Below are 27,264 nucleotides of genomic sequence, written 5' to 3'. Positions count from 1 at the left end.
TCAGCAAAGACTTTCTACTTTAATAAAACATTCCTACCTCATTTGAGTGTTTCTACCACAAGTATGTGTTTCTACCTTGTCAAAGTATTTTTGGTTCCACCTCATCAAGGGATTTTCTACCTCCCAAATGTATTTTACCTTAAAAAGCCTTTGTACCATATCAAAGCGATTCTACTTCAATATCTACTTCAAGTGATATTACCTCATGAAAGTGGTTTTACCTCATTAAAGTGGTTATACCTCATTAACGCAGTTCTACCTTATCCAAATGATTCTGCCTCATCAGAACAGTTTACCTCATCAAAACATTTGGACCACATCAAAGTGGATTTTACCTCATCAAAGTGATTCTACCTCATCAAAGTGATGCTACTGTACCTCACCAAAGCAGTTCTATATAGTCAAAGCGGTTCTACCTTATCCAAATGATTCTGCCTAATCAGAGCACTATACCTCATCAAAGCATTTCTACCTCATCAAAGTGATTCTACCTCATCAAATAGGTTCTACTGTACCTCACCAAAGCAGTTCTATCCAATCAAAGCAGTTTTACCTTATCCAAATGATTCTGCCTTATCAGAGCAGTTTACCTCATCAAAGCATTTCTACCTTATCAAAGTTGATTTTACCTCATCAAAGTGATTCTACCTCATCAAATAGGTTCTACTGTACCTCACCAAAGCAGTTCTATCCAATCAAAGCAGTTTTACCTTATCCAAATGATTCTGCCTTATCAGAGCAGTTTACCTCATCAAAGCATTTCTACCTTATCAAAGTGGTTCTACCTCATCAAATAGGTTCTACCTCATCAAAGTGATGCTACTGTACCTCACCAAAGCAGTTCTATTTAATCAAAGTGGTTCTACCCCATCAAAGGGCGTGATCCACTCCATTTCTCCATTTTTACCTCATCTTTTTTTACCTTATCTTCATTTCTACCTCATCAAAACAATCTACAAGGCTCAGTAAAACGGGACAGTCAGATATTGATTTGGTCCAACGAAAGTGTACACTGTGTGTATAGCTGCTAACTGAATCTTTCTTGTCATATACAGTATACTGTAGATGTGAAGGTGCATTGCCAGCAACACTCCTATTACTACACTGCCTATAGTCTAAAGCCAGCCTTATTTATTAACAGCTAATGTAGCTACATTTACATTTTATTACTCATAGATAGATAGCAGAAAGCATTAATTTCATCCACTAGTGACTTAATTCAGAGCTGCCAACTCTCACGCATTGAGAGTGAGACTCACACAATCTCTCACACTATCTTCACACCCTCTTACGCCACACATCCAATTTCTTACGCTTTTCTATTCAAAACAATTGTCTGCGGAAAAGGCGAGCAAAATCACTGCGCTCCAGCCTCTTTCTGACGAGTCAGCTATAAATGCCTTTTATTTTGAGGGCGAGTCGCTGCATCAGTCCCGTGTGCCCTCTCTCACATACGCAGGTATATTGAGGCCGGACACTTATTTTCTCTTCAAGTGAAGAGAAATAATATTTTTCGAATCTGAGATGAACGCACATTTACAGCTGTGTGCAGGCATCAATCAAAAGCACAAAAAAGGGATAATAACTGGAACAGTCATCATAGTGCTGAGTAGATCAATATGATAGAGTATATATAATATGATACAATAAATCGACTTTCAAAGGCATCTACAGACTGAAGCAAAATTACACACCAGCTGGAACATTAAAAGATTGAGGGTATTATTATTATTATCATCATCATCATCATCATTATTATTATTATTATTATTGCTTTCCTTGTTTTCAGTAGTTTTCATTAATAGTGTCACTTTATTTTTCACTACACATTTTTACTTTTTTCCCCCTATCTGTTTATTTTATATTGTTTATTTTATTGTGACCTGATTCTGTGATTTGGCAATATGAATGTTCATTTTTGTCATGCCAATAAAGCACTAAAAAATCTTTGATTCATTCGTTCGCTCTCTCTCTCTCTCTCTCACACACACACACACACACACACACACACACACACACACACACACACACACACACACACACACACACACACACACTCCCTCAGCAGTGGCTGATCCACTTTGGTAGACCTTTCTATGCTACAATTTATAATATCTAGATTTTCCTCTTTTTCTTCCTCCCTGTCCTCATACATTCTCTTTGTTCCGCGGCTCCCGCATGATTGTTGTATCTCACATAATCTTGTCTGCATTTTGTTGTATTTTCTCTTAATCGGGTTTTTCAGCCCCTGAGTGTTCTTATGAATATAAATTGTTATCCATTGTTTTGTGTATTATTAAACTCAATGCAAATATTGTCATTTTTGGTTTCCCGTGGGTAAATAATTTTACCGCCCTCAGGGGCGAAAAGTGAGAGATATGGATCATAAAAGGAAGAGACCGATTCTGTACAGGGCCCAGAGCTCCGTGCCACGCCCCTGCTGCCCTACGTGGACCTGCTGCTGAAGAACAGCATTTAGGAGTTTTGGCTGGTGCGTAATTTCATTTATTTGTTTGGGTGTTAATTTGTAAAAAGAATAGAATACTGTAAATACAGTCACATGCATCTCTTACTTTATTTTAACATTGCATAGCTAAAATATACAGAACCTGAGCCGTGCCAGATAAGGTGTTTGGTTGGTGTTAGACAAACTGGCTGCGCATGCATAATGGGGGCGTCGTGTGCGTGTATGCTCGGAATCACTGCCCGTATTTTCAGAATCTCACTCCAAGCTTTTCTGCAAAGTTGGCTGCTTCGCTTTATTATTCCACTCCAAATGGACCCTATTACTGAATAACAAACTCTTCAATCTTACCTGCAAATGCTGGCCTCATGGTGAAATCGTGATCTTCCACCCGCAGCAAATGGTTGGTTTTCACTTTTCTTGTCTTGGTTCCATCTACCACCTTTTTGGACAGTGGGCTGTAAAACATTATCTCTCGTTAATTATGCCAACACACTCAGCCTAATGGCAGCGTTAATACATTAGTAGCAGCTGTTAATTAAGAGTTAACGGAAACTGCAACGGTTATGGTTCCTTAGCTTCTATTTGGTGGAGTAACACCAATCTGTGGAGTTTAATACGGAGCCATTAAAGGATGATGAGTGTTAGATAGGAAAGCAGAAGTGTGAATGCATACTGTATTACTAAACATATGGAAAGTATGAATATGTATAGTGCATCTAAAAATTGCAATATAGTGCTTATTGGGCTTTTGTAATTATATTCAAGTCAAGTTTCATTATAGTTATCTATTTATTGATCTATACTGTGCAAAAGTCTTAGGCATCTTGTGCTTTTTTCTTTTGTACAATTTTACATGCTTAAAGGCTTGTTAAGCCTTTATTTGACCCATATATATTACTGTACAGTAAAAGTCTTTCTTTGCAAATCCCAACATACAGTAGCTGGGGTCAGAGCGCAGAGTCAGCTATGATACGGCGCCACCGGAGCAGGCAGGGTTTAAGGGCCTCGCTCAAGGGCCCAACCATGGCAACCTGTTGGAGCTAGGGCCTTAACAGCCGACCTTCCAATCAGCAACCCAGAGCCGTAACCCACTAAGCTACCACCATCCCCAAAATTGTTGTTAACCTTAATCTGATCTGCACACAGCTTGGCACAGGTTTTATGCCCTTACTGACACAACCCTCCTATTTTATCCTGGGTTTGAGATTGGCAATGCAGCCATTGGCTGGGGTTTGGGCACTGGGTATAAATTGAACCCAGGCCTTCCGCATTGCAAGCGAGAAACCTACCAGTAAGCCAGACAAAAGAAAATAATCTAAAAAAATATCTGATTTTCAAACATTATTATTCCAGCAAAAAAAAAAAAAAGTTTATTCTTACACGTAAAATATCTGTAGGCCAGAAAAGAAAGATTATTATGTAAAAGTCAACTTTTCAAATAAATAACGAGAAAGCTTCTGGGTTTTGGATGCCTGAGAACAGAAGCAGGTGCGACAAAGTCGTCAGAAGGACTGTGGGTGGTTCTGCAGGATGTTCAGAAAAACTAAGCAGCTAATTCACGTATATACCTGCACATATGGTAGGTAAGATTATATTTTAAGCAAAAGGTCATCACACCAATTACTGACTTTACTACTGTTTCTTTACTTGCTGTTTAACACTTAAACTAAAGTGTAGAAACCTTTTAGTTCTTCGAAGACATCCTTGATCTACACCAGTTATTTGCATTATAGCCACTCCATTCTTCATTAGCTACACCTTGTTAGTACTGGGCTGGACCCCTTTTGCCTCCAAAATGGCCTTGATTTTTTTGTAAGATTCTTGACATAAATTCAACCAGGTGTTGGAAACATTTCTTGCTATTTTGGTCCATATCGACATGACTATCACACACTTGCTGTAGATTTGTCGGCTGCATACGAATTTGTCTATGATGCGGATCTTCCAGTCCACCACACGCCAGAGGTGCTCTATTGGATTGAGATCTGATGACTGCGGAGATCGTTGGCATGGCGTGTTATCCTGTGCTGATAAAGGGATGAACATGATCAGCAGCAATACTCAGGCTGTGGCATATAAACCATGCTGAATTGGTACCAAGGAGCCCAAAGTGTCCCAAGAAAATATCACCTATTTCATTACACCACCACCACAAGATTGAACCTGTGATACAAGGAAGAACGGATCCATTCTATCATGTTGTTTTTGACCCTACCATCAGACCAGGCGACATTTTTCCAATCTTCTGTACAATTGTTTTTTTTAGCTTTAGCTGACAGGAGTGACAGTCTTCTTTTGCTGTAGGCCATCTGCTTCCATTTTTGACATGTTGTGTGTTCAGAGATGCTCCTCTGTTGTAACAAGATGTTTTTTGAGTTACCGGTCCAGCCGTCTCTCCTCTGAACTCGGGCATCAACAAGGCATCTTCTCTCAGTGGATTTTCTCTTCTTCAGATGGTTCTCTTTAAACCCTGGAGATGGTTGTGTGTGAGAGAATCCTAGTAGATCAGCAGTTTCAGAAATCCTCTGATGCCTGGCTTGAACTTCAGCAGATTGATCCTGACCATGACTACATTCCAAAAGGTGTCGCGCTGATGCCTTGTGATTGGCTGAGCCAGAGCATTTCCCAAGTGCTCTCTCGCTCACACACACCACCGCTTCTCGGCATGTTCACCTCACACTCATTGATACCTCTGTGTGTATTCAATTCACAGCTCCACGCGTTCATTTTAAATCTATATCTTCGTACTTCTCGGTGCCTGCTCTTGTGCTTCCTACCTAAGACCCTGGGACGCTTCGTGTATAGGCTAAACATGAGACTTGCAGCTGAATCTATTGGCTAAGCTTATCCTGGCTGGTTAGTGTTAATGTGGTATTAATACAGGATTTCCATTATTTTTAAATCAAGCATTATTTTCGCAAACTCCAGGCTGTCACCATGCACGAGCCTGATTGGAGTATTTAATGCCGAGACTGATAAGCAAGTAAAACACTTAACCATTTCAAGACATTTCTACACTAATACTGAAACCTCGATGTAGCATATTAATCCAGTTTTGGCACATAGGAAGGCTGCAGAGCTAAAAACCCCCTTGAGTATGTACTGTAGATTCGGTCTGTTGATGAGGTAGGTCGTTCTTTAATGACTTACATAATCCCACACAATGCTGGAGCAATAAGAGCAATATTTTTAAGGTTTATCCAGGATATTGTGATATGTGCCAAGCATCCTGTTTCCTTTTTTGCACACCGAATCAAAACAGGGTAAATATCACAACAAAAAAAGAAAAAGAAATGCTGCATAAATTTACAGGAAAATGATCAATGACGGGGCGTGTGCATGAACGTAAACATGATTTGATTTTCCATTATAACCATGTTATAACCATTTAGTGTTATGTGACAATCTTTACAATCTTTTTACTATATATATATATATATATATATATATATATATATATATATATATATATATATATCACACTCGTATAAGTATTTCACTGTGGATGGTCCTGTCCAGTATATGACGAATAAAATTTTTTATTTAGATTAGATTTTTTTATTTTTTTTATTTGCATGGTTTCTCCTTCCCTTTCCTTTTTAAACATATTTTTTTAAAAGTTTATAAGATTTAAAAAAAACAACCTACTGAAGGTTGTGAAGCACTGATACTGGAGACTCCTTCCATAAATGTTCAACAAAGCTCACTGTATCAATGATCGCTGGACTCAGATTAGGTTCCACCATCATTACTCTTTATTAACAATCTTCTAATACATCATTTATGGGTGACTACACAGTCAGGTTAGGACGTATTTATATTGTGACACTTCATTATGTGTGCCTTTGAAATACACCAGCTGTTTAAAGTGTGGAACAAAAAAATATTGCATTAACCGTTAATGATTTATAGACATTTTTTAAATTATTATACAAACTATAAAAATTTTACAGACTTGTAAATATTAGTATTATTTTTTTTATAGTTGGATGCAAAACCTTTGCAGAAATCTGAAACCCACAGCTATTAATAACGCTGAGCTTCCACCCATGAACCTTATATACTGTACACTTATAGACTTAACATCTCATACACTTTTAACACTTTCCATTTAATTTCATTAGCAACCTCGGACAAATTGTGAATCTTTCATCTTAAAATGTTCCATTTTTGTATAATTGTCTTCATTATTTTTGTATTTGAATATTCTATTTTTTAATAAACTTGTTAATCGCTAGTGCAATTCATCCTCACTGAAGACCCCTCCCTTTTAGTCGTATCAGCAATTCGCTGCATATCATACTGTGTATGGCTGTGTATATGACAAAGAAAATTCGAAGTTAAAAGGCTTTGCCAGACACCTTTCCAGCAGCCGCCTTCACCCGCTCGTGGGTCTTTCTGAGTTCAGTAAGTGACAATCATGCTCAACTGGTTCGAGATCAGGTGACTGACTCGTCCCCTTAGAAACATTCCATCTCTTCGCCTTAAGAAGCTCTTCGCTTTGCTTTCACGGTACATTTCATGTCATTACCCATCTCTACTGCGAAGCGCTGTCCTATCAATTCTGCAGCGTTTGGCTAAGTCTGAGCAGAAAGTATCGCTCTATACATTGCAGAATCCATCTCGCTGCTCCTTTCAGCCGTCACTTCATCAATAAACAGCCAGTGACCCAGTTCCATTCGCAGACACACGTGCCAGTGTCATAACGTGACAATGTGCATCATGAGTCCTTTCTTTTCTTTTTCCAGACTCTACTCTTAATTCACCAAAGAATTCCATACTCATCCACTTTATTATTATTATTATTATTATTATTATTATTATTATTGTAGCTCTTCCAGGCCCTTTTGGTGCTGCTGAGCTCACAAGTGGATTCCTTCTTTACAAGAATGTACTAAATTGTTGAATTGCATCTATTGTGCTCCTAAAGTTTCTGCTATCTCTCTAGTAGGGCTTTTTATTCAGCTTAATTATGGCCTCGTTACAGTGGCACGGAAGTGCATAACACAAAACAAAACACACAGAAAACAAAGACTTTCAGCGCTGAAGTGCAAAACACACACACAAAAGGGATACACACACACACACAGAAAAGCAAACCAGCGCGTTTCTTAAGTGAAAAGCAAAAAAACAAGAAGAACACGAAAAAACTAAAGAGCAGTGAAGTGGAACGCGCAAACACACAACAAAAACGCTGGTGTAAAGATGTTCTGTTAAAATATATCTATATACAGTATATTGTTATCTTAGACTGTCAGTAAAAAAAAAAAAACAGTCAAGCTTGTTTTACTGGAGTTAATATGGCACTACTGAAAAGTTCTCTCACCCCGAGGCATTGATGGCTCAGTGGTAGATCTCTTGTCTGCCATGCAGAAGGCCGAGGTTCAAATCCCAGCCAATGCTCAAACCCCAGCTGCTGGATGCAGTTGTAGGTCCCAAGTTTAAATAAAAGAGGGGGGTTGCATCAGGAAGGGCATCTGGTGTAAAACCTGTGCCAGCCAAGGTGTTTTGCGGAGCGGATGTTTTGCTGTTGCAACCCCTTGATGAAAGCAGCTGAAAGACTAACAACAGTCCCATTTTTTTGACCGTGGTCAGACCTCAGGTTAACATTCACAAACACATTTACACACTATGGGCAATTTGTGAATGCCAATCTGCATGTCTTTGGACTGTGGAAGGAAACTGGCGAACCTGGAGGAAACCCACCAACTCCATGCATGGTGGGAGTTGAACCCATACCCTGGAGGTGTGGGGCGAGGGTGCTAACCACCGAGTCACTGCAATGTACTGCGTTTAAATCTATTGTAGTGGTCTAGTAAAAAAATTAATAAATAAATAAATAAAAATAAATAAATAAATAAATAATCTTTAAAAAAAAAAATCCCCATAATATTGTGGTGCTGTCCGAATACTTATGGACTCGGGTGTGAACCTAAGCGCTGTTGTTGTATGAAATAAATGAACAGCAAATGGAATGTAACAGCATTGTAGTACAAGAAGAAATATTATAGCAGATCAGAAATAAAACCAGCATTTCCAGTAAATCTGTCTAGAGGAAACGTTATGTTACACCATGAAACAGCAGGCACTAATTTGTCCTAAAACGGTCCCCTCGGCAAGCGATGATTGTTTCACTATCTCTCATCTAAATGATAAATCTGTTATTTATTATATAATCTTTCCTATCTGTTTACGGTAAATATCGTTACATATGACTCGAACATAAAAGACAGTTTCACATCTAAAAACAAAAATATTTTATTATATTATCAGAACTGCCTGTATTATTATAAGAAATATCATCAGAGATCAATAAGCAGGAAATAAAGCACAGGATATATTTCCCACAGTATAGACAACAATCCCAAAAGTTTCCTCCTAGCAGCAGGTTAAAGGGTGTTTCATGGAATTTGCAACACTTACGGTCCGTGTTTATGAGTTTCCAGGTTTGCAGACCACCTGCGCTTCCTGCTCTTCTGCTTCCCGCATTCGACAACCAGAACGAGACAGAAAATAAGGAACAGCAGGTTGGTGAAGTAAGGCATGATGCGGGTTAGATGAGGAATCCGCCTCTGTGTGTGAACGCTCCGTCCTCAGCATGGTACTGCTCCCATTCCGCACTCCACACTGATGCGCATCTCTCTCTGTCCATAAGAGGCAGTGTGTGTGTATGTGTGTATGTGTGTGTGTGCATACACAAGAGAGCGGCTTCCCGCTGTTTCGGTCCTGCGATCTGATTGGCTCCCCACGCTGCTGAACCGGAGAAGGAGAGAGAGAGAGAAAGAGCGAGAGCGAGAGAGAGAGAGAATCACGCGCTAGCGGCTTAAGCTCCCCGGTCCACCAGTGACGCACGTGCGTAGGAGACAAGGCTCGGGGACAATTTTACTACACAACAACAAAAAAAGCATCCAAGTGATGTTTGTTTGTTTGTTTGATTGATTGATTGCATTATTTCCTATAAAGTTGTATTTAATGCACTGGACAGGACCCCAGTCTGTCAGTCGGTTATAATCGCTCACCGTGTCGGGTCTGCATGTATGATATAAGCTTTTGGACCGCCCCTAATTTATCTAGGCTTGGGATCGGAGCTGAAAGCGCACCTCTCCGACCCCTGATTTTCCGTCACGACCTCACAGATGTCTATGGAGATGACAGGAGAAGGTAAAAGAAGTGAAGGGGAAACCAGCACTGAAGGCGAACCATGCAGCGACAGAGCATCAACTGTGACGAAGGGGATTTTCAAAGAGGATTTGAGAGTCGGGTTCAACGATGGTGCAGATGCATGGCTTGTGATGGAGAGCATGTTGAGTAACACTGTTGTTTAGAGAAATTATAGAGTTGCTCTACCAACTTGGGCATTTTGAACAACTTGTGTCAGATGATAATAATAATGATAATAATAATAATAACTTCCTTATTGCGTAATTTTTGCATTACTTTTGGTACAGCCCTTGTATATTTCTTAACATTTAGACATCTGATCCAGAGCGACTTACAAAAGTGCTTGAGTTTCCGCCATTGGATGGAATCCTTACTTGAAAATTCTTATTTGGATGGAGTCCTAGCACGTTGTAAAAATATCTTTAAAAAGTAATTTTAAAACATTTTTTACCCAACATCAGCCTATACTGTGTGTCTGGGAGGAAACCTGAGTACCCCTGAGGAAACCCACATTATATTTCAATATATCAACCCTGCAAACAGTAGAGTCGTTATTAACATTAAACGTTATTAACATGAAAATGAACAAAATTCAGATCAAATATTCGGTGGACATTGCATTACAATAAACATAACTACAAGTACAAGTTAAAATCAATATAGAATTTATTTTTATACATTTTTAGAAAGACAATTTTTTTTCGACATAATTTTCATTTTAGGCTGAGCTGTGAGCCATGGATGCACCGCTGTCTTCACTTCTTCATCAGATGAGACTCTTCCTCCTCGTAGACCTGCTTTCAGGGAACCAAACAGGTGAGCGTCTAAAGAAGCGAGATCAGGACTAAAGAGAGGACGCTTTATCATGCAAGACCAGCTGACGATTGTTGAAACCTTTTTCCGGACGATGTTCCAGTACTTCTGGCCCTTGAGAATCTCAGAAAACTGTAAGCGTTGATGAATTTTCCAGCTGATGGTTGGCTTTTGAACTTTTGAACAGGCTCGTAGTGACAAATCCACGTCTCGTCACCAGTAATAAGTCTCTTTGAGAAACTTTTACCTTCCTCAGAGTATCAAACCACAAATAATGAATGATAGCATGCTGCTGTTATTTCATGCAACCCACAAGTGGGGCAGAATTTGAGAATTAGATCTCTCTATTTTTAGATCATAAACACGGAAATGTAACAGTCAAGTTGCATAACAGTTCTAAACACGTATATTACAATCCAGCGACCAATCGAACAGGGTTTACTGTACATTAGTCAGTATTCTAACGTGTAAATTTACGATACAAATTTAAACTTAGGATACGAACATTTTTCGGACAGGATTTTCCATCCTCAAAAAAATTCCTTGCGAACGATTTACAAACGCATCCCTCTGTATCCAGGTTGATAAACAGGCCCTGTCTTTCACGGCGAGTATAATCATGAAGCCATTGTTCTCTGTCCAATTAGATTCGAGAATCCGACGGCGCTATAGTATGAATACAAATCAAACACATTTACACGCGACAATGAGATTTTAATATTGTGAATTTGGGAAATTATCAAAGCTCATGATTAGCATCTCACCCTCCGCTAACAAAGAGTATTTTCTCTACATGTAGTGCAACCAGAATGTAATCAGACTTTTTGAATTAGGAGTTTATCAGAAAGCGATTAGCTTACTCTTTCCTCTAAATGAGCAGCGGGTATGTAACGAGGCAGAACGGACCTCCTTCCGCGAGTTCGCACTACCCAGAAGACTTTCAACTCCGCAGGGAAATCCGAGCGATTCTAAGAAATCACCGAAGCGAACAAGATTGCAAAAAAGATTCCTCTTGGAAGGATTTGAGGTCAAGCGCTATTTTTTTTAACACTGCTCCTCATGTTCTGATGTCAAATCAAAAAAAGAAAAAAGAAAAAGACAAACATGGCACGATTTATTTTCCCAGTTTTAATCAGCATCTTGTTAAAAATCAAACAACAGCTTTTACAGCACACAACACACTCAGGTTAAAACTGAGCCATTTGTAAATTCCTGGTCACGATTAAAAGCACTACACGTGAACTGACATTTTGAAAAGGTGCATCTGAACTACTTCTGACTCAACATTCATTAAGGAGCATTTTGCAACAGCGTTCGGCTAATAATCCTTATTTACGAGCATAGATGTTCCGTATGAGCTTGTCTAATAAATCTAACACACTTCAACTTCATGGTAACTTTGGAGTGGAGCGCAGTTTAACGTGACAATATTATTATTATTATTATTAATATTACCACCTGACTAAAAGCACATGCATCAGAAGCCTTGTCAAAGTCCTTTAATCCTGTTCATAGGTCATAACATAAATTAGCTTTTATTAAAAAAAAAAAAAAGTCTACAGGAATGCAATATTGCTGAAGTATTCCTTTTATAATTTGATGTTTTTAAGGTTTGTGATGTCATCCTGCTTGTGTGCATCCTGTAACAGAAGGTATTTCTCTCTTAGCTTGGCAACCAAAGAACACAATTCATAGCTTGTCTTTATCCATTTCTTCTTATTATTATTATTAATATTATAATTATACTGTACTTGTTAGAAGAAAGTAAATGGCTCGCATTAAGGAAATAAAAACACCCCACCTCCTCCCTGCCTCACCCACTTAAAAAGTCAAATCACCCTATTCGCACTTGTGCGCCATAACAATCTACCCCTCTCTCTCTCTCTATGATATTTCCCAGCCATAATAATATCCCCTGATGTTTAACTCTGATTGTATGATATTACCAAACCTTTCCAGCTCTGCAAATAATTTTTTGTGTTTACAAAAATGTAGCATAAAACCAAAAAAAAAAAAAAAAACGGTCCACGAATAGATAGATATATGAATCTGGAATGATCTGCGCACTCTCCCATATCAACTCAGCTCGAAGCCCCGCCCTCTCACCAAGTCGTTAGTGCTCTTGAGGGGACTTCTGAGGTGTCCACGCGTCCCATCAAGCTAAATGAAAATAGAAACTTCGTCTTCGTCTCTCACATTCGTCTTAGCAGCAGAATGTGACTTGTTTAGATTGAGACTAAACATAAACAACTATATGGTTAACAAACTGGAAAAAAATGACAGCAAGTAAAAATACCTTGAATATATTCTTTTTATTTATCCATAGTTTAACTTAAGATGTGATTATTGATTTATTTGTTAATCGTCTATTTGTTTTGTGTACAATGTTGGGGGAGGCCTGGAGGAGACTATACCGCTCGCTTATCCCAAGGAAACTTAGGGCACGAGACGGGGTACACCCTAGACAGGGTGCCAATCTATCGCAGGGCAAACATAAACAACCCTGAGGCGGGATCTGAATGCACAACACTGGAGGTGCGAGGCCACAGTGTTAACCACTGCACAACCATGCCACCCTAAAACAAACCAAATCAAAGATTATTTCTAGACAAATTGTTTGAAAAAAATTTAGGTGAAACGTTCTAGTCCTATTGGCAGAAGTTTGCAAGTTTTAAGCATTAACTTCTGGGAACAAATAAAATGATTTGACAAAATATGTTTTTTATACGATTTGTTTAGAAAAGCTTACTTATCTAATAATTTACGTTTCTTTTAATCTTATTTAATGAAATTGTAGAAAAAACAGACAAGACTCAAGATATTTTCACTTGCTAAGATGTTATTTTTTAAGCGATGCCACCAAAATGTTCAGGCATAAACAGAAGTGATGTTTTTTTAGCTAAACAGAGCCAAACTTTTTCTTTTTTAAACCAGCAATAAAGCCTGGTGAAACTGGTTTAGTACTGTTTACTATGAATGACTATGTAACCGCTGAAAAATCCACCAATAAGCCGAGTTTCGTCACTGCCACTGCCAGCAAACAGTTCCTGACTTCAAAGCTAACAAAATTACACACTCCCACACTCTCCTTCAACCTACGAGGGAATAATGCCTGTTCTTTTTCCTATCTGAATGACAGATATTTGTTCATTATGTTTTTTTTAACATGTAAATAGCAAGCAGGAGTAAAAACATTACATTAGATTTACTACGCTGTTTTAGTTCTGACGTTTCCTTTGAGGTATGAGAATCAGATATCTGCTTTAAAAGTAAACAGTTTCCCAACTTTTCTACAGCCCAAAAAAACTAAAGAGAGGGAAAAAAAAAATATGAACAAGAAAAATGAGTTCTTATGCGTCACCATATTATAGTATTTCCGGAGGCCACTATCAAATACATCTGTAGTGAGAACACTGCTTTTTGTCATTTGCATGAAATTTGTGAAACTTGCCAATTTTTGTTCTATGGCAGATTTTCAATATCAATTTATTGGTTTGCGTAAATGTTCTCTGCAGGACGACTGGAAAAACAAAAACAAAAAACCTCCTATCAGATTTAAAAACATAGAATTTTTACAGCAAACCCGCTGCTAATTATGCGATTTTAAAATCAATCAAGTTTCACATTAGTAAGTCTCCTTATACATAAATTAAAACAAACCAGGAGGCACAAACTAAAGAGGGTTTTCATGAATACCATAAGCGTCGTGCAAATGCTCCAACGAGTGATTTATGAATAAATCCAGCTTCATAAATAAAATTTTACCTCAATTAAAAGTAGCTTGCTTTAGATATATCCTAGTTATGTAACATATCAGGATATCACATCCCATTATATTCCGGGCAAACCATATTAGGTAAATGTGCACGAGTCAGTCATTTCCTTAAGTACACTAGAGATGCGAATCGTTTCTAAATAAAGTACAGTATGTGCTGCCATCCTCTTTTGGTATTACGCACAATCAGGCATCACTAAGGAGAACGTGGCAGCTGGGAGGTGGCAAAGGTTGGTGGCAGTTTAGTTTTGGTGAGAGTGTTTTTTTGTTTTTTAAACTCTGTGGTCAGAGCTCGTAGTCAAACTTGTAGTCCTGGGCCAGGTAGATCCTGCGGAAGACGAGGGCGGCGAGGGCCAGCGTGAGCAGCACAATGAGCACGGCCGAGCCCGTGTGGCTGCCGTCCTGCTGAGCCGCCGCAGGGAACGCGGGGTAGGTAGGCCGGCGTTGTGGTTGGTTCTGGTTCTGGTTCCGGTTTTGAGCGCGACGCTGCCGGGGGCTCAGAGAGCGCGAGCTGGGAGCTGCAGGAGTGGAGGCGGATTCGGATGCCGACTCGGGCTGGAGAGAAAGAAGAAGGGTGTGTAAGAGAGTTAGTAAGATACTGGGCCAACAAAACAGCTTCGGGGCTCCTTCGCAATAAAACAAACAAACAAAATTCTTTAAAAATCATATCCTTTTAATTTGGCACAACAGGGTTGCAACTATTTGGATAATCGATTAATCTATGCATTATTGAAACAAGTGGCGAACGGCTGAATCACTTACTAGCTTTTATTTAGTTATCAGCATTTAAATTTATCTTGAGGTGTTTTTTGTGCATGTGGCAACAATGAAGACAATAAAGATGAATATCCAAAACCAAAGTAAAACCAAGTAAAGGCAAGGTAGCGGCAAAAATAAATAAATAAATACAGCTATTAAAGCTTAAAGATGGAGGAACAAATTATTGGAATCAAGTTAAAACTGAAATTAAGTCTGTGATGAAGTGGCGTGGCCAAGCAAAGTGAAGTGTGAAGGACCTGAAAGTGAGGTTCGTTGGAAAAGGACACACACATACTAACTAATTAGCCATTTTCTCTTCTCGTGTGTGTGTTTCTGTGAGCTAAAAAAAGTGAAGGGTACAAGAGAGTGTGTTTGTGTGAGAAAGAGTAAGAAAGACAGATATTGTGTGCGAGTTTCACTTAAAAAGGCTCATTGTAGAGGACTGGCCATAAAAACTCAACGTACAACAACACACAGTCAGTAATTATCCCCATCCTAATCGTGTGTGAATCCCTGACTCTCGTGTCGTTCACAACAAAGGCGCTCGGCTTAGCGAGTCGAGGATGCAGTGTTTCCACACATAGGAAATTTTGGCTCGTGAAGGTGTACATGCCTTCATGCTATCGCTCACTTCACTCCAATAAGCCTGACAGCTCCACATCAGAGCGTTCACAGTCCTAAGCGTGATGACGTCATGAACAAACGGACGATTCAATCTGATGGCAACTGATTCGATTATCGATTTTAGGCGACGAGGTTGATTAATCGCCCACCACTAGTTAAAAATCTCTTATAACTGGGTCGAGATCATGAAACACCAGAAACCACTCTAAAATAATACGACAAGTTCCTGGTGCCTTATTGCTCTTATCACACTTTCATTATAAAAGTTAATGTAGAACCATAAGGCTCATTTCCAGAATCAGACTACTAAAAGGTTTTGAAAAAGTCTTCAATTTCCAATTCGCAATATTAACTGGAATTGAATATTTCCAATATAAAAAGATGGTGACTTTTCTTTTTCTCATTAAGCACAAACAAAAAGCAATTATTAGAGGAAAAATGTTTAATTCCATATAAAGACATAATGCACAAGACTGTTCTGTACGATCGGCAGTGAAAGAATCTTCCAAAGCCGAACGTCTACCAAACAACACGCAGGTACAGGGGTTGGACAATGAAACTGAAACACCTGGTTTTTGACCATAATAATTCATTAGTATGGTGTAGGGCCTTCTTTTACGACCAATACAGCATCAATTCATCTTGGGAATGACAAATACAAGTCCTGCACAGTGGTCAGAGGGGTTTTGAGCTATTCTTCTTGCAGAATAGTGGCCAGGTCAATACGTGATGCTGGTGGAGGAAAACGTTTCCTGACTTGATCATCCAAAACACCCCAAAGTGGCTCAATAATATTTATATAAATATTTTTATTAGGGATGCACCGAAATGAAAATTCTGGGCCGAAAACGAAACCGAAATTTTTGGATGCACTTGGCCGAAAACCGATACCGAAACCGAAAATGGCTTCATTAAAAAACATGTTTAAAATATTTTCTTTTTGTTTGTATTAAAAAAACTACAAATTAATTAAGCAATCAAACTTTTATTGATAATAAATAACAGTAATAAGGCTGTTTAACAATAACAAAACTAAATAAAATTTCTTTCTGTAACAAAATTGTGCAAAAAAAATGCTAGCTGCTTTTTTACTTCAATTTTAAATCACTGTACCAAACAACAGTGCACAAACAGAAGAAAAATAAATAAATCCAACCTCTTACTGTAAACAACATAACTATACACACTAAATTGGTCTGCTTTTAATTTAAGCAAAAGAAGCAGGTTTATCTTTATGAACAAAAGTTTTTCAGTTTTCTGGCTGAAGACACAGTTCCTCTTCTCATGAAGAACATACTGCACTGAATAAAATCACGCGGCTCAATGTGGTGTATTAGCCTACGAAATCCGATGTCCTCCACGACTGAAAACGTCTGGTCATCTAAAGCAATGAATTCCATTACTTTCTCTGTTATGTCACGTGCTTTAGCACGTGACCCCCTCTTGAAACTTTTGCAGAGCAAATGTTTCATGTTGCAACTTTGCTGTCCTCATCTGAAACTTTGAAGTGCTTCCAAACCGCCGACATACTCCGTGTTTAATGCGTAATGACAGCGCGAACGAGACGGGAGGATGGGAGAGGCGTGGCGACAATTTCGGCTTTTATTTTCGGCGCTTTCTTACGTTTCGGCCGAAACCGATAATGCTATTTCGGCCGAAAATTTTCGGCGGCCGAAATTTCGGTGCATCCCTAATTTTTATTTATATCTAGTGACTAAGCAGGCCATGGGAGATGTTCAACTTCAATTTCATGTTCATCAAACCACTCTGTCACCAGTCTTGTTGTGTTTATTGGTGCATTATCATCCTGATACACGGCACCGCCTTCAGGACACAATGTTTGAACCATTGGGTGCACATGGTCCTCATACAATGGTTCGGTAGTCCTTGGCAGTGACGCGCCCATCTAGTACAAGTATTGGGCCTATGGAATGCCATGATATTGCAGCCCAAACTATCACTGATCCACCCTCATGCTTCACTCTGGGCATGCAACAGTCTGGGTGGTACGCTTCTTTGGGGCTTCTCTACACCGTAATTCTCCCAGATGTGGGAAAGACAGTGAAGGTGGACTCATCAGAGAACAATACATGGTTCTTATTGTCCACAGCCCAAGATTTTCGCTGCAGGCACCATTTGCAAAATTTTGGCTATAGCAGACCTTCATTGTACATTGACCCTGTGGAGATCCCGACAAACAGTCTTGGTAGAAACAGGAGAGTTAAGGTGGTCATTTAATTCTGCGGTGAGTTGAGCAGCTGTGTTTTTATGTTTTTTGGATACAATCTGGGTTCGCACTCGGATATCCCTTTCAGACAGCTTCCTCTTGAGTCCACAGTTACTCCTGTTGGATGTGGTTAGTCCTTCTTGGTGGTATGCTGACATTACCTTGGCTCTTGATACATCACAAAAACTTGTGACTGTCTTGGCCAACAATTTGTCTTCTTTTGAACTTTGATTTGTCACGCATAATATTTTAAGCAAATCTGTGCTATTACTCTGCTAATTAAACCCTTACACTCTGCACATTCCACCAGTAAGAGCAATCAATGAAGATTGGCCACCAGGCTGGTCAAATGTAGCCATGAAACCTCCAACACTAAAATGGCCAGTGTTTCACTTTCATTGTCAAACCCCTGTACATCTGTCTCTGCTGAGTTCACATACAGTACATTACTGCCAAAAAAATCAGCAGCCATTCAGCTACACTTTGACTTTACAGTTTAAAACACTGCTTTTAACCGTTACTGACCTCACACAGACAGAGAGTACCGTGTGTTTAACACTCCATTAACCCCCCGAGGCCTTTAGGTTTAATATACCTGTGAAGTGCGAAACTCAGTTCTGGGTGATGAATGGATTTCACGAGTGAATTACTAACAGGGTCACGCTAACTTAGGCTTGAACAGCTGTAAGAATGAAAAATGGAAGCGCGGCCTGGAGCGTATTGCTAACCTCTATAAATACACACACACTCATTCACGGAGCCTGGTTTAGTGCTGCAGTTGAAGAATGACTGGAGTGCAGCACACCTGAGTGAGAACAGTATAGAAAAAAAATGCAAGGTGTGCGTTTCTTCTTTTTTTTTTCCTTTTAAAAGATGCTACACGTTTAAGGCTTTAAACTGGCTGAGTGTATAGAGGATGATAACAAATCCCTCATTTTAACAATATAGAGTATGGAACAGAAACATCCTCCAACGCCGACCAAGAAAAAGTGCAAAAGTCAACAACCATCAGCTGGAAAATTAATCGACGCTTACAGTTTTATGGGATTCTCAAGCGCTGGTATTGGAACATTATCAGGAAAAAGGTTTAACAATCTCGATTGATTGATTGACCACGCTCGTTAAAGTAAGACGCTAATTTAACAGCTGAGAACTAAACTTTGGATTAAACTATCTGAGGGATTGTGATCTCGCGTGACACTACACGTTTGCATACTTCTGCACACAATCTCGACTTTATTTTAAGGGGTTAAATCATCCTTGTTATCGTCCAGGGTCCGTATTCACAAATCATCTTAGAGCCTTAAAGTTGCTCCTAGGGACGAAATTCTAAGAAAATTCTTAGAATTATCCCATTTTCTTAAAATTTTCCCTTAAATTTAGGATTGAATCTTAGTAATGATAAAAAATTATTCCAGTGATTGGCCGAGCTCTCTCAGAGGGAAGGGGTGAGAGGTACTTGGTGCTCCCACATTAATCACAGCCAATCAGGGGTGTCTCTGAGCTCACGCAAGCGGAAGGAGCGAATAGCGCTGTGCTCCAAATGTGTTATATCGCCCCAATGGTGCGCAAGCGAGCAGTTCGAAAAGATGCGGTCGGCTGGCGTCACGTGGTTCCGAAGAAAAACGTGATAGTCTTCCGCTCTCCCAGCTGAGTGGTAGTGGTAGCCTTAATATGGAAGCCCCCTAGTGACGGGGAGGAATTAGACACGACTAAATTAGGGAGAAAATCTCGGAAAAATAAATAATAGTAAAAAAAAAAATAATAGTAGAGAAGGCTTTTAAGAGGCTTAAGAGTTTCTATAGCAAAGGACAAAAGTGTAACTTAAACAGACTGTCCTGCAATCATGTAAATTTGTAAAAGCTGAACCATTTTCTCCCATCAATCTGAAATGGATTACAAGTAATAAAATCAGTATGATAAATAAATGTAAGAACTTAAATATAGCAACTACGGTGTGGAAATTGATTGATTCAAAAGTAGACACATTTTCAACATTTGGCTCTTTTAATTAACATATTTAGCCGATAACAGAAACTTTGCATAAAGTAGCCTGTATACTACACAAAAAATATAATTATTATTAACACTATAATTATATATAAATGTTAAATGATAATTGTAAGACTTTTGCAGATTTTTTTTTTATCAACTAATTGTACTTTTCTTCCTCGGACTTGCTCTGAGAAGTTTTCCAAATTAGAATAAGTTTTACAGCCGGAGTGTGGATCATTTAAGACGGAGTCCTGTAGCACATACACCTGCAAAGTTATCCAAGCAGGAACAGACCAGAAATGCTAATGCTATTGATTACCAGCCCTTATGAAAGACCTCCTTATGTATAGGGTGCCTAATGGAGAGCACTAATACCCTGAGAGACCTGTTTAATCAGCTATAAAACAGCAGAAGGAAGTGGATGCATTGCGGCATTGACTTTATTATTAACCATGTACTTGCTGTGATTTTAGCTCCTTATTGAGAACCTCCTAATAAAAATGAACATCATGCATTTTAAAAACACCTGTGCTTACTGGGTTGCCGAGTATCCGTGGCTTCCTATGCAATTAGCATTCGTTGCTGTGATGCGTTTTAAAGCATGCTGTGTGTTTCAGGGGCGTAAACGTGGCCTCCCGCTTGGATGCCTTTGATTGATTTAGACACGCCGTTGTGTGTTGTGACGGAGACGAGAGGCCAGTGGGTTGAACCGGGATATGATCTGACTTCTCTGATGAAAGGATTGAGGAGGAAAAGTCTAGAATAGTCCTTACCATCTGCGAGGACGGAAAAAAATACGGTAGTTCTTGCTTCTGGCTGGGGTGCTTCTGAGGGATTTCATATTGGATGAGCGAGTCTGACGTGATGGTGAGAAATGGCGGACTCTTAGAGAGGTGGTAATATCATTCCTTACTCAAATCAGATCAACACTCACTCATCGTCTACACTATTTAATCCCAGGGCACGAGGTGTGGCACACCCTGGACAATGTGCCAATCCAATGCCAATTGGGAACAGCAATTAGCCTAACCTGCATGTCTTTGGACTGTGGGACCAATGACCATTGTTAAAAGCGCTATATAAATAAAATTGAATTGAATTGGGAGGAAACCCACCAAGCACGGGGAGAACATGCAAACTCCACGCTCACAGAGCCAGGAATCAAACCCGGACTCTGAAGGTGCGAAGGCGACAGAGCTAACCACAGAACAAATCATATGGAAAGAAATTAATATTTTAAATCTCAAGAACTGGTCCGTTAACTTGCAAAGCCGATTCTACACACTGAGCCAGTCTCAGTCTCACCCTCGTTCTCTTGACTGGGCGCTTTCAATGTCCATAACACAAAGCGCCAAGACAAACAGCTAACGTTAGCATGCGTGCTGCATTCTCCATCGCACTTTAAACTTAATGGGGCTGCGAAAATGCTGAAGGGGGTCATGAGAGAAAGAGAGAAAAAGAGAGAGAGGGAGACTAAATTGGCCGTAATTGTGTCGAGAGCATGTACGTTACTCTGCACCGAACACCCCAGCGAGTAAGTAATCCTGAGAAACGCTGCGGAGGAAATGGTTCCACAGTGTGGAGTGGAACGCAGCCAGGCGCCGAGTGCACAGAATGCGCGACGTGTTCCTGCTGTGAGGAGTGTGTGATAAAAGTGTGTGCCACTCGCCTCAGGGGTGAGTGGGAGCGAAAAACACCGGTGAGCCAGGATTACGGATGCAGAAGCTTGTTTTGTGCTCCACATGAGGAGATCAGATCGCATGCGGTGTGTTTTTCACCCACCTGTTCGGCCTGAGCCGTTCCTACGCTGTCTTGAAGCGCCTCGGAGATGCCGCTGGTGTCATGCTGGGCGGCTTGGCTAGCGCTCGTCGTCTCGTTACTCCCGCTGGCGGTGGATGATGTGCTGGACTCGGCCTGTACAGAAACGCAAGACATTCAACACCGCTGTGTATTTCGCCGGTTTTTGTGTGACTATAAAACACTGTGTGAGATCTGTAAATCTCACAGGTGAAAGTCAGCAGCTAATGGGTATATGGAAAGGTAAACTAGTTTTTAGGCAAGTCAAAGAGGTTAGAATTAGATGCAGTTTGTCTTCGTTTTATAGCGGGGGTATCATATATCTATATTATTGGCTGGAAGCTGGAAAGGAAAAAAAAGTCCAGGGTCACAGCCTGGGTAGGAACTTTAAAGAAAAAAAAAAGAAAAAAAAGAGAGAGACGCCTCATTAAGTGCGGAGACGTTTAATTAATGGGAATACTTTAATATGCACGGTTCAGGCGATTTCTAAAGCACACTTCAGTACATTTAGGAAGAAAATAAACCCCTAATGTGTCTGCTTTTTCCTTTTTTCTTCTTAACTAGGCAATTCCTCAGCGTGCGAGTGTGTACATTAGGTCCCTCTCTTACAACTTCAATTCTAAGATGGACAGGAGAGTCTGTTCCACTGTGTGGGGGGGAAAAACAAAACAAAAACAAAACTTCGTCATAAGGGGACGTAAAGGTCAATGTACCTTAAAGTTGATCTGCTGTGCTAGCTGTTGGGCTTGAAGGTCCACAGGCTGGCGCTCGCTGTTGGGCATCAGCGCGAGCAGAGCCGTCCGCATGGAGCACCCACACATCTCACAACAGAAGTCCTGAGACCTGAGAGCATGGAAAGAACATTGGCATAAAAAAACAAAACAAAAAAAATCCACACTTAATAGGGATGTTGGTCATCAAGCTTAAAGTTTTTATACATGATTTGTTTAAAATGTTATCACATAAGTGGGTGGAAATTTGGAAAAGATTTGGACCATATTAAATTAACAGCATCACAGAGGTGCTGCGGATTTGTTGGCTGTACATCCATGATGTGTTCCACCACGTTCCGAAGGTGCTCTATTAAATTGAGATCTGATGACGGTGGAGGCCGTGAGTACAGCGACCTCATTGTGTTCAAGAAACCAGTTTGAGATGATTTTAGCCTTGTGACATGGCGTGTTATTCTGTGCTCACAAAGAGATGGACACGATTAGCAACCGTACTCAGGTAGGCTGTGGCATTTAAACCATGCTCAGTTGGTGCCAAGGGTCTCGACATAATTCCACCTACACCATTCCGGCACCACCACCATGATTTAAAGCATGATGGATCCAGGCTCTCATGGTGTTTACAGCTAATTCTGACCCGACCATCTGAATGTCACAGCAGAAATCGAGACTCGTCAAATTTGCCAAAGTTTTTTTCCCCCCAATCTGTTGTTGTCCAGATTTTGGCGAGCCCATGCAAATTGCAGCATCAGTTTCCCGTTCTTAGCTGACAGGAGTGACACCCGGTGTGGTCTTCTGCTGCTGTAGCCCATCTGCTTTAAGGCTCCAAGGCGTTGTATATTTAGAGATGCCTTTGCAGAGAAGTTATTTGAGACACTGTCAGCTCGAACCAGTCTGTCCATTCTCCTCTGACATCTGGCATCATCGAGGCGTTTTCATCCAGAGAACTGCCACTCACTGGATATTTTTTCCTCTTTCACAAAATTCTTCGCAAGACCTAGAGAGGTTTGCGGGTGAAAATCCAAAACAAAAATCCTCTGGCACCAACAACCCTGCCATTTTCAAAGTCACTTAAATCGGCGTTTCTTGCCAATTCCGAGGCTCGGTTTGATCTTCAGTGGATCGGTTGTTCTGACCGCATTGAGGTGCTGCCTGATTAGATATGGGTGTTACCAAGCAGCTGGACAAGTGTACTTAATAAAGTGGCTGGTGAGTGTAAATATACAGTATATAGACCAGATCAATCGACCCCGGAGCTTCAAAAGCTGATGATGCTGTGAACCAAAGTGCCATGAACTGCTGAGAATAGGCCTGTTGCGATAGTCGATAAATCGATTAATCGCACGATAAAAAAAATGACCTCGATAATTTTTCCGGCTGCGATAATTTCATTTGCATACTTGTTTGTTATCCGCGACTAAACGACTGAATGACAACTCTCGTTTCCTTAGCGTAGGAGAAGCGAACCCTCTTGTTAGTTGCATCGTCTTTTGTGTGGGGAGGCGGAGCTTGTCAGTCACATGGACTTTGTGTGAGAAGGCGGGAGTGCTTGAGGCGACTGCAGAGAAGAGCAAAAAGACGAGACGCAAGTTGTGACATGGAATTGGTTTCAAAGCGAAACGCGACAGCTGCCGTGTGGGAGCACTTCGGATTCAAACCGAATGACCGTGGTGAACCACTTAATCTGAGCGAGCCTGGATGTCGCATTTGTTTCAAAACAGTATCGACTAAAACCGGTAACACAACAAACATGCACCTTAAACACAATCATCTGTTGCAGTTTTTCCAGATTGGAAAAAAAAAGCTACAACAGACGGGCCGTCTTCGTCTTCCCGACAGTGCACCATAACTGGGGCATTTAGTCGACAAACAAAGTACAAACAGGACAGTGCAAAATGGTGTGCACTCACCGACAGTGTAGTTCGCTTGATTGCTAAAGAGATGCTGCCCTTTAGTGTCGTCGAAAAGCCGGCTAATCTCCCCCAACACAGTCTAATACTGGTGAGTGGTGTTTAATTCACAAATAAAATATTTATATAATATGCTCATTTCGGTTCATTTTACCGACCGACAACCGCCGCTTGTTATCCGATTTTTATCCATTAATATTATAAGATTATAGTATTAAATTGTCATTAAGTAAAAAATTTAATTGACACGTGTCTGTGATCCGTTAAAAATAAAAATCACGGGTTTATTTTAACGAGCAAACGAAACATGCAGAACAGATCAACAACAGAAGTTACAGAACCTGGATTCACATAAAATTCACGCACCTGCAGCATTTCTGATAGTGACAACAGAAAAAAACAATAAAATAATATAAATAAAAACATAAGATAAATAATATTACAATAAATATATTTAATTAACTTAAATAATTAACAAATTATAATGACAAATAGAAAACACTGAATCAATTTGAAGCTTTGAAAAAAAAAAACGGCATTTTTTTCATCAAATAAAAATAGGAGACCTTAATCCACAGCTTGGATTATATATATATATATATATATATATATATAACCATATTTCAAAAGTTTTTTGCATATGGCTTGAGGCTTTTTGTTTGTTTGTTTGTTTACAAAGGTCCTAACAGGCAGTTTTGCCTGTTATGTAATGCATGTTGAGCCTTGCATATGGAATGCATTTTTTGAAGTGCAATTTTGTTTACGTGCATTTTGTTTTATGTGGATTATTATGCCATTATTATTATTCTAAATGAAAATGGTCTCAGATCGACAATATTATCGTTTATCGCGATAATTTCTTGGACAATTTATCGTCCAGCAAAATTTGTTATCGTGACAGGCCTAGCTGAGAACATTCATCTGAATCGAAAGACAATTTCAGCGGTCCAACCCCAAGCTTCCATCACCTCATCATGCTCTCGTTAGAATTCGTTATAGTTGCTATAGTAACACCTTACAGTGGAGGATTAAAGCTTAAAACATGCACTGGATTTATCCGAAACCCCTGCCCAAAAAAAAAAAAAAAAAAAAAACGTGTCTACTCGACACTAAAATACAAACCTGGTTAGTCTGGAGATTTATACGGATCGCAGGAGGCAACATTAAGACGGATAATGAGATTAAAACTTACAGGTGCTTCCTTTTCAACCAGGACTCGTCTAATCTCTGGGTGTTAATTGGATGGCTTTTTGCGGAAGACCTTCATCTGGATGTGTTAATAGCTGATCGGTTTCTTCCTCGCTTTTGGTTCAAACTTTGATTTTACATAAACGTTACGTGTCCACACATGCTGCGTTCGCAGGCTCTCTGATAATGACTCGAATCTCTCGAGATCCCTGCCGATGTCTAACATATGTGCACGGTAAGCGAGAGGGAAGCTGCCGCAATTGACGCTTTAATGAAACACACTCGCTCTGTGTATGTGTGGTGCACTTGTGCGTCATGCAACAATATTGTAAGGACCTTAAACTTACTCTGGTTGCTGTGTTTGAACCGCTCCCCTAACAAACCTTTACTGTATGCATGCATGTTTAATCTTACTCTCACATTCAGTGTATTCTCTAATTTAATTGTTATCCTGTCTGGACCATCTTTGAACAAACTGCTTCTATTTTAGTCAATCCGCTTCCTTTGGATCCCGGTTGTGGATTGGCGGTGGCAACAGGGTTAACGCTTAATAAAAATCCTTTCCTTGCCCCAAACACAAGAGCTCCAAGGCTACTAAAGAGCTCCTGTTAAAAACACTTTAGACTACTATTAATAATTAATTAATAACTTTATACGTGAACCACTCAATTGGGCTGAATTGTTCTCGTGACATTGCCGAGATTTTTATTGCACAAGATGTAAACAACCACTTATTAGGGTCCTTGTGCAAGAAGATACCCTAAATCCTTCGATACTCTGCTTTAACCCTCATTCCGTTGCGCCATAATCAGTACTGCACACTTGAACAGGCTTATAGTTGTAGCAGAGGATTTTTTTTATACTGTGCTTGTCTAGAAGACAAGAGAGAAAGATAGATAGAGAGAGAGAGAGAGAGAGAGAGAGAGAGAGAGAGAAAGGTTTTCTTACTTCTTGGCCAGGGCTTTTCTTTCTTCTGGAGTGTAATCCAGCGATCCTATGGCCCCCTCTCCTTTAGTCGGCATGAACCCTATAATCGCTATTAAAGCAGTCCGGACTGAAACACACACACACACACACACACAAAGTAAAAGTTACAGCACGCAAACTGAATATCTGTCGTGCTGAATTAGGCGAGGATGACGGCTCCCAGAGGAAAACACACAACGCTGCATGTGGTGTTACGTAACGACTTGTAAGGCTGCGCTTGGCTGTCTCGGACACCGTTGTGAAGACGCCTTCCTGTCTGGACGGGTTAGAACACGGGTACTCGGAAATGACACGATGAAGCTTTTAACTTTTACTGAGGTACAGCGCTGGAGATCACACCGCACCATAGTGTGGTGAAGCGCGCTGTTGTTTTTAAATTAAATGAAACAAAAGATAGAATGATGTAAAACATGTTTGTTATTCTTGTGGTTAATAACACTTGCACACAAGGTTCAAGATTTTTCTGATCTGATGCGTCGCGATCATCCTTTGGAGAAGCCGTGCCTCCGGTGTGTAAATTGTAACTCTCTCCAATTCCTAGTCAAGCGACGTATTAAAATCACTCACAGCCTCACTGTTGGTCCCTTTAGTGTTACTGGGAGGCCTCACACTCGAGCTCGAGCGGTCCAACCGAAAAACGACTAAACAGGTTGATAGTGCTGAGTGAGATCTGTGCTTTCCACCTGTGGCCTGACAGAAAACTCCTCTCAGACCAAATCAAAGTTTGACAGGTTACTTTTGGGTTTAATCCAAATCCCTAAATACCCAAAACCCAGCAACCCAGAATGTCCAGGTATATAAAAAAAAAAAAAAAAAAAAAAAGGTCTCTA

General features: G+C 40.0%; 2 protein-coding genes across 3 annotated transcripts in view; both read right to left on the bottom strand.

Annotated features, from left to right (window-relative positions):
- LOC128512396 (gamma-aminobutyric acid receptor subunit rho-2-like) overlaps positions 1 to 9,052 on the bottom strand; it is a 33,799-nt gene extending 24,747 nt beyond the window's left edge. For both annotated transcript variants that reach the window (XM_053485658.1, XM_053485667.1), the window contains exons 1-2: positions 8,891 to 9,052; positions 2,816 to 2,922 (exon numbers count right to left, since the gene is read on the bottom strand). In XM_053485658.1, coding sequence (XP_053341633.1) covers positions 2,816 to 2,922; positions 8,891 to 9,012 — 229 coding nt within the window. In that variant the 5' untranslated portion in view covers positions 9,013 to 9,052. The remainder of the gene's footprint in view (positions 1 to 2,815; positions 2,923 to 8,890) is intronic.
- A 2,497-nt stretch (positions 9,053 to 11,549) lies between these two features.
- ube2j1 (ubiquitin-conjugating enzyme E2, J1) overlaps positions 11,550 to 27,264 on the bottom strand; it is a 33,060-nt gene continuing 17,345 nt past the window's right edge. Inside the window, exons 5-8 of the mRNA XM_053480272.1 lie at positions 26,396 to 26,501; positions 22,332 to 22,461; positions 21,604 to 21,735; positions 11,550 to 14,771 (exon numbers count right to left, since the gene is read on the bottom strand). Of these exons, the coding sequence (XP_053336247.1) occupies positions 14,502 to 14,771; positions 21,604 to 21,735; positions 22,332 to 22,461; positions 26,396 to 26,501 (638 nt within the window). The 3' untranslated portion in view covers positions 11,550 to 14,501. The remainder of the gene's footprint in view (positions 14,772 to 21,603; positions 21,736 to 22,331; positions 22,462 to 26,395; positions 26,502 to 27,264) is intronic.

Source organism: Clarias gariepinus, chromosome 2 (assembly GCF_024256425.1).
Source record: "Clarias gariepinus isolate MV-2021 ecotype Netherlands chromosome 2, CGAR_prim_01v2, whole genome shotgun sequence".
NCBI lineage: Eukaryota > Metazoa > Chordata > Actinopteri > Siluriformes > Clariidae > Clarias > Clarias gariepinus.
The sequence above is the reverse complement of the archived record's forward strand: the minus strand, read 5'-3'. Positions and strand labels throughout refer to the sequence as shown.